A 7,821-nucleotide genomic window follows, 5' to 3' on the forward strand; every position below is an offset into this window, starting at 1 on the left:
GGTGGGAACCGTGACGTGACCTGACTTGTCGTGCACCTTCACAGGAGACAGTTGTTCTCTCATGGCCATTTGGGTCTTGGAATTCTTCCAGGAAGTCCAGGAGGAATAAAATGATACCTCACCATTCCCAGAAGTGCATTTCTAAGGATCATGACAGCAGTTGGTGTTCACGTGGGAAATTTGGGAAGGAATTAAGACAGGGGTGTGTGGCCCCTTTCTGGCTGCCCCGTTTATGTAAGATTTCCCTTTTCTAAGAATTTTGCAGCATCCCAGAACCTTAGACAAAGTAAGTTGCCATAGTAGATCATGCTTGATCACATCTCCGTCTGCACTGGCAAACAGGCTCAGTTGTGGTAACAGAAAACTTAAACCTGTGACAGTAGCAGTGCTTTCTAAATTTTGGAGGATGTCACCTCAAGCCCATCTCTGCCAGAGACACAAATTAAAACATAGGCAATTTTGATAATTTTTTCCCCATTCCAAGAAGAATTATGTGATAAATATGGATTTATCATACTGGAATATCATGATGCTGGCCTAACAGAAAGTAAACTGCTTTCTTAGGACAAGCCAAGTACAGTACATTGAACTTCCCTCAATTTTTTCTGTGATTGGAAAATAATATCCTTGAAGTGTGGATAGGGCAGAAGCTGGATGTTAAAACGCTCAACTTGACATAGACTGTTATGAACTTCAGCCAACTTTTGGCTTTCTTTGACATAAAGATCACCTTCTGCCTAAAAGAATGACATTGATATGACTCTGTCCTTACACTTGATCATTATTCTTTGGAGGAGCTGTCACTTGAAATCCTATATTTTTAAGAAATGTGGCAGCATCGGGAGTTGTGTTTGGGCCTTGTTGCATGAGAACATAATATCAGTTGCTCACAACTCACTTGATGTCATTTTTCAGCAAGGATGATTGGTTTGAGATAGGGCTTAATACAGAACCTCAGTGGGGACTGTTTATTCTGCTGAGCGTGTTCCTCAGCACACGAGATCCTGCTGTCACAGGATCCAGACGAAGCGCATAAAATAGCCACTTTTACGAAGGTAGTCATTTTTGCTCTGTGGAGCACTCTGCCAATTCTAATGCTATTCTTTAAGTTGTCCGTTCTCTAGTGTGTTTTTCAGAGGGTTTACACAAGCAAAGCAATGTTGAATAGTAACAGACAGTAACAAATAGACTGAGTAAATGAACTGTGTTATGATACCTACTGTCCCAAAATGAAACAAGCATCCCTTGTCAAAAACTCTTTTAACTTGTTGGTCTGAATTTGCTGTACAGCCCAAAGGGCAAATATCCCAGGATAAAGACCCAGTAAGCAGTCAGTACCAGAGGATGGCTCTTTCTTCCCCTGGGAGTTTGCAACGGCCCATCTTGTCTGCTCACGGTAAACAGCCAAGAATCTCCTCGCCTCCCATCCTTGGAGCAAACAGAGTAGCTAACTCCACGGGAACCTGATTTTATTTGGGACCACTGGCTGTAAAATAATTCAAGCATGAATAAATTGTAATAATCAGAAATATTTAATTGGCCTTACACAGCAGTCCTATCAGGGGACAGATTTAGTTCAAGGCAGTGCCTCTATAATTTGGGAAAAGGTTTATTTTTAACTCATAGCTGAAAAATGGCTGAATAAAAATATTTCCTTCAGTTCAGTTACGGAGAACCACCAGTTGCAATAGGTGTCAGTGTTCTCAAGTGCCTGTTGCACTCAAAACTGAGTGACTTTCTCTCCCTGTTATTGCTCCTTGGAAGCATATATTCCCTTTCTGCAAGAGAACTGCTGATATATTGATCAATACACTGAACCCCTCACTCCTCCTTATGCGAGCAGAACACAGGGGAGCAAAACGTAATGCCTTGTTATTGCTGTTGTGACCTCCATAGTGCATATTTGACCTAACAGAAAATCAGTTTTCTGCCTCAGTTGACAGGCAAGATAAAAAATATTGATAATAGTAGAGGATGCCCACAACCTCATAGGAAATGTCCCTCACCTTCTGGTGCTGGGCCTTCATCAGTTTTCCTTTCTTGCAGACCTTTTAAACTCAATTTTTGGAAGATGTAGCGAGTGCAAAATGTCAAAGGGTAAAATTAGGTTACAAAAAGGGATTCTAACATTTAAGCTGCTACCAATTGTTAAACAATTTCAGCTTGACTTGCCTAGAAAGCTCTTCTCTCAACTGAATTGCAAGTCAGGATGGAAGATAAATTGGGGTCCTGTCCTAGAAATTATGCACCTAAATTGCTGCCTAGGCTCTATTTGAAAATTGGCAGAAGTGAACTGTGTTGGTTTTGCAACACATTGTCTGCTGTTTTATTCTAGCTCAGGTTAGGTCTGAATCCATCTTGTGCACACCTATGGATGCAAGTTTCTGGGAAAACCAAACTTCAAAGGTGGCCTAGGAGTAGTCGTCGATAAAGTCTGACCATTTATTTCTTGCTAACACGCCTTGATATTTCTTAGCTTGATGGAGCTGATCATCTTTCTATCATCTTGGCTAAAACCTTTGTTTCTTCCTTTGGTCTAGGCATGGAGAAGAAGGGCATGGAGTTAATCCTCTAGGAAATAAAACCAGATGCAGAACTGTCAAAAAATACTTGTTTAACCTTCAAAGGCACTTTTTTTCTTGAAACTCTATCCTTCATTTCCCTTATTTACCATTTCTAAAATATACAAAGTATTTTAGAAAGACTTTCTGACAGAAGCAAAAGCAACCTGACGTAATGCTGAGTGGGTTTGGTGTGGCATAGCTTGGTTTGGCTTGGCTTCATTTTGCTTGGTTTCAAATCAATTTTCTTTGAAAAAAAAAGTTTTTAAACAGAATGTTCTACCATGTTTTGTCTTTGTATCTGTGCTGGCAACAAAAGATTGGAAGACTTCATTAACTTATTAATGCTATTTATTTGTCTTAATGGCCAGTTACCAGTATGATATAAGATACACAAAATGAATGGCACAAACTGGAGTTGTTCTGTGCCCTGAAAGAGTTACAAGACTGAATATGGCACATCGACTGTCAAAAATTTTGGGAAAAAAGGGATAGTAGCATTACTGTAATTATACAGGTTCTTTATGCGAACAGCTGAATTGACTCATTCTCATCATCATGTGTTTTCCTGCATGCAAGAATCAGCTTATCAATGACAGGTTATGTGAGAAATTCAGTTGAAGTAAGGACGGCTTCTTACAAAAGGTACCTGTCCAGGTGGATAACTGCACCATGTTTGCTAGTAGAACAAATATCAGCCTTTCCTCTCCCTTACATTTTTTGATGTTTTAAAAAAATTTATATTTTCATGTAATATCTTATAAATAGGAACCAGTCAGACTATTAATTTCAAGCTCCAGGGTAGTCTATACAATCAGCTAACCAGAAAAACTGAGGCACTAATGGAAACTGGATAATTTCATGTTTGTTGTATGCCTTGTGCTGTGTCTTAGTTTCCAACTTATCTCTTTTTACAATTTCAGCACTGAATTACATCCGATATGTAGCATATCTCAGACCAAACAAGACCTTGATGAACAGCCTGGTCACAAGATACATAGGCGATCCACAGATGAAGATTATATTTCAAATTACGGCATAGGATTTGACCCAGCAGAGAATGAATTTGACTACGGTTTATGCAATGAAGTAGTTAACGTAGCTTGCTCACCTAAACCCGATGCTTTCAATCCATGTGAAGATATCATGGGATACAACATTCTGAGAGTCCTGATATGGTTTATCAACATTTTAGCTATCACTGGGAACATTGTTGTCCTCATTATTTTAATAAGCAGTCAATACAAACTCACTGTACCTCGTTTTCTAATGTGCAATCTTGCATTTGCAGATCTCTGCATAGGTATCTACCTGTTGTTTATTGCATCTGTAGATATCCAGACCAAAAGCCAGTATTACAACTATGCCATAGACTGGCAAACTGGGGCAGGATGCAATGCTGCAGGATTTTTTACAGTGTTTGCAAGTGAACTCTCAGTCTACACACTGACTGTGATAACTCTGGAAAGGTGGCACACCATCACCTATGCCATGCAACTGGACCGCAAGGTTCGACTTCGTCACGCTGTGATTATAATGATTTTTGGCTGGATATTTGCTTTCACGGTGGCACTTCTTCCCATATTTGGAGTCAGCAGCTACATGAAGGTCAGCATATGTTTGCCCATGGATATAGAAACACCATTCTCTCAGGCTTACGTTATATTCCTTTTAGTGTTAAACGTACTTGCATTTCTGATCATATGTGCCTGCTACATCTGCATCTACTTTACTGTGAGAAACCCTAATGTCATCTCTTCAAACAGTGACACCAAGATTGCCAAGCGCATGGCCATACTGATCTTCACGGACTTCATCTGCATGGCCCCCATCTCCTTTTTTGCAATATCAGCCTCACTCAAGGTTCCTCTTATCACAGTGTCCAAATCCAAGATCCTTCTGGTTTTGTTCTACCCTATCAACTCTTGTGCTAACCCTTTCCTCTATGCCATTTTCACAAAGACTTTCCGCAGGGATTTCTTCATTCTGTTGAGCAAGTTTGGTTGCTGTGAAATGCAAGCCCAGATTTACAGAACAGAGACCTCCTCATCTGCCCATAATTTCCACACAAGAAATGGCCATGGCCCTCCTGCATCCAAAACCAGCAATGGGACTATTTATTCATTGGTTCCTATGAACCATTTGAACTGAAATGCTTGCATGAACTTGTGTCTGAGGTAATGTGATGATCACTTTCAACTGTGAATTTGAATAATGACTTCAGCATAGCAGGTAAACTTGTTTTTTAGGGGAAAACGTTTTTATCTCCACTTTTCTACTTTTGTTCAATGAACAGCCATCAGAGATGACATGTCATCTTCATCAGTTCTTGAAGGGCAAAGAACAAAACTTCAGTATGTGCCAAAGTGTCCTTGTAGAATTATCTTGAGAAATAAATGAGAATCAAAACTGATATCTCCCACCTTACATGCAGAGATTCCCTTCATTCTAGGAAGATGTTAGCTGCTTGCTGAGAATTAAGTAGTGGTTATATATGAATGAAAGAAAAAAATATGTAGAATTAATTTTTTTGTGAAGGATGTTATAACAATGACAGATAATTAGCTTTTTTCATTAATCATATCTCATGAGGTTAAAGGAGACAGAAGACCAACTTAAAGCCCTCCTTCAGCACAAGACTTACCAGGAATGAGAACATGTGCTCATCCCATTTCTGTTCTCCACAGCAGAGGGGCAGAAGACATCTCCACCTAGGCTGGTGTTAGCTGTTCCACACTGCATGGACCTACTTTATTCTGTGCTACACTCTGGACAGGATTCGTGTTGATCTAGACTGGCAGGCTCAGAGAACCAGGTTTCATCTGAGTTTGGATCAAGGCGTTCGGTTTGGGATTTTTTTTCAGGACCAGAAAAAGCAAGAACAAGAGCAGGAGAAACCCTTCATAATGAGGAGGTTGTTTTCTCAAGCTGGTCTCACAAATTTGGGCTGAAATCACTTGTGTGATGTGCCCTTAGGTATGGCAAGATGCACCAATTTTCTGCTTTAAAATGACACCCAAGACAGGTTTGCCATGCAGCAGTGTTAGTGCATTGTACTGCCTGGGTTACACAAAGCACGATGGATCCAATGTGGCATTTGAAAACCTGAACAAAAGTTTTTGTGAAAGCCTACAAGTTCTCGCTCTTCTTCTCATCTAAAAAAGTCCTTCATAAGCGCATTATCAGGTGATGGTCCATAGTGAAAGACTTGAAAGAAACCATACACTGTGTATGTTGAAATAACAAAAAAGAAAAAGCTCCTAATCAAGATTTTCTGATTTTTCAGAGGTTTTGAATAACATCTCGGTGAACATACAGACTTTTTACATGATTTGAATATCAAACTTTTTGAGAGTTACTCATTCCAAAATACACCAAAGATTTAGGGTTGGGCAGGGTTTTCTTATGCTGATTGTGTGGGTATGTGAGCATAAAGTAAACAATGGGACCGGGGTCCGGGCTTCATTCCAACCTCAAAAACAATTCACGATTTTGCCCTATGAGATTATAAATCTTTGGAATCCTCATGGTTAAATATGATGAGCTTTGAATATTTCCTGTCTACATCTCCTAAAATTTCAGTAGCAATTCTTGATGCTTCTATCCATAATTTCCCCTGTCATCAGCTTCACATTTCAGCATGTAAACCTGATGTGAATAACTATAGGAGATGATTATTCATTCAATCCTGGCCAGGGAAGGAAGTATCAGCTCCCTAGTGCATAAAACAGGGGAGATCAAAGGTAGTGTGTTTTGGGGGGAAAATTTCATTACTCAACACAAGTAACTCTCCTTCCAAAATCAGGATAAGGAAGGATGAAAAACAGGAAAGTTCATCTCTGGGAAGCTTTTCTGACTACTCACAGGTATCATTTTTACACATATGCTTTATGTCATGTACAATGTACTGGTGTGCAGCCATTAAAACCCATCCCGATGGAAGTGTCTGAATGATGTTTCAGAATGACAAATATTCTAGTTGGGGGGGGTGGGGGTGTTAAAAAAAAAGACTACTGAATCTATTTTTGGGCCAAAAATGAGTAGTGTTCTTTGGCAAATACTAGCCCATTTTTGTTTGCAAATTGGGCAAATTCTTGTAGTACGTCACAATTTATTGCCTGGGATAGTTCCATTGGCAAATGCAATAGGCTGAGACCCAGCAGCAGCTGAGGAAAGCACAGGCATAGTCTAGGAGCCAGCCTCGTAAACCCTCTCACAGCAATATCAGGCACATGAGCTTGATACAGATCAATTTCATGTAAAACTATTGCACAGACATTTGTAAAATCAGGACCCGGTTAAATATGCTCTGCAAATTAACATCCATGAAAAGAGACCTTGCAGGATTGTGTGTTATAGCCAGAGTCAGACCAAGGCCTAAGGGATGAGGCCATCTAGCCTATGGCTCCCCATCCAGAGGAGTCAGGGGATGGATGATACTTGAAGAGCAAACCGAGCCAGCATAACCAGACACCTTGTCTCACCCCTAGCAGGAGGACATCACAAAAATGCTTTAGGGCCATGTCAACCTGCCCACTTGTGTTGCACAGTAGCTCTGGTGGCAGCTCAGGCTGTGGCAGCAGGTCCAAAGCTGGGAGGCTGACGATGCAGTTGCCAAGAGAAAAAACTCGTCTTGTAGTCCTCAGATCAGCTTGGGTTTCAATAGTTTTTGGATTACAGTTTTAAACATCTTCCAAATTGTGAGGAGCATTGTAGGACCTGTATCTTTCCCTTTGTGGAACATTGGTCCTTTTACAGCAATTTTTTTGAAGCAATGTTTTTTCTTTGAAGAAAGTAACATAATTAAAAGCAAGATACATTTTATCCATCCTTGTAATGTAAAAAAAAAACCCTACTGGTGCCTGGTGTGGATTTTATCAGCACTGAACAACATGTTTATGTGTTAATCTTTAAACTATTTTACATTTCCCTTTCTGAAGTCTATTTTAATAAAAGCAATAACAAAACAAAGTGCCTTGAGAACAAGTGTATGGCCAGAGATATGCTGACGAAGTATGCAATAAATGTTACTGCTTATCTGGAGAGCTCCATTTATGCGGCACAGCCTCCACAGTCGGGTCACTCTGACCTACGGGTGAGACTCGGCTGATGGGAGACTCTGCAAAGAAGACCCTCCCGTAGTCTCCTGGAGAGCTAGGAGAGGACAGAAAGGTATGTTTGAAATCTCTTAAACACATCACTTACCAGCACTGACCCTTCTGTTTTAACCAATCATCTCTTCTATTAATTCACATTTCTT

The 7,821-nt window shown here is 40.2% G+C and overlaps 1 protein-coding gene across 1 annotated transcript in view; it reads left to right on the plus strand.

Annotated features, from left to right (window-relative positions):
• FSHR (follicle stimulating hormone receptor) overlaps positions 1-5,189 on the plus strand; it is a gene marked incomplete at its 5' end in the record, with an annotated part of 27,017 nt that extends 21,828 nt beyond the window's left edge. Inside the window, one exon of the mRNA XM_010153509.1 lies at positions 3,485-5,189. Within this exon, the coding sequence (XP_010151811.1) occupies positions 3,485-4,712 (1,228 nt within the window). The remainder of the gene's footprint in view (positions 1-3,484) is intronic.
• Between the last annotated feature and the right edge of the window lie 2,632 nt (positions 5,190-7,821).

This window comes from Eurypyga helias, unplaced genomic scaffold, assembly GCF_000690775.1.
Source record: "Eurypyga helias isolate BGI_N326 unplaced genomic scaffold, ASM69077v1 scaffold7266, whole genome shotgun sequence".
NCBI classification, from domain to species: domain Eukaryota; kingdom Metazoa; phylum Chordata; class Aves; order Eurypygiformes; family Eurypygidae; genus Eurypyga; species Eurypyga helias.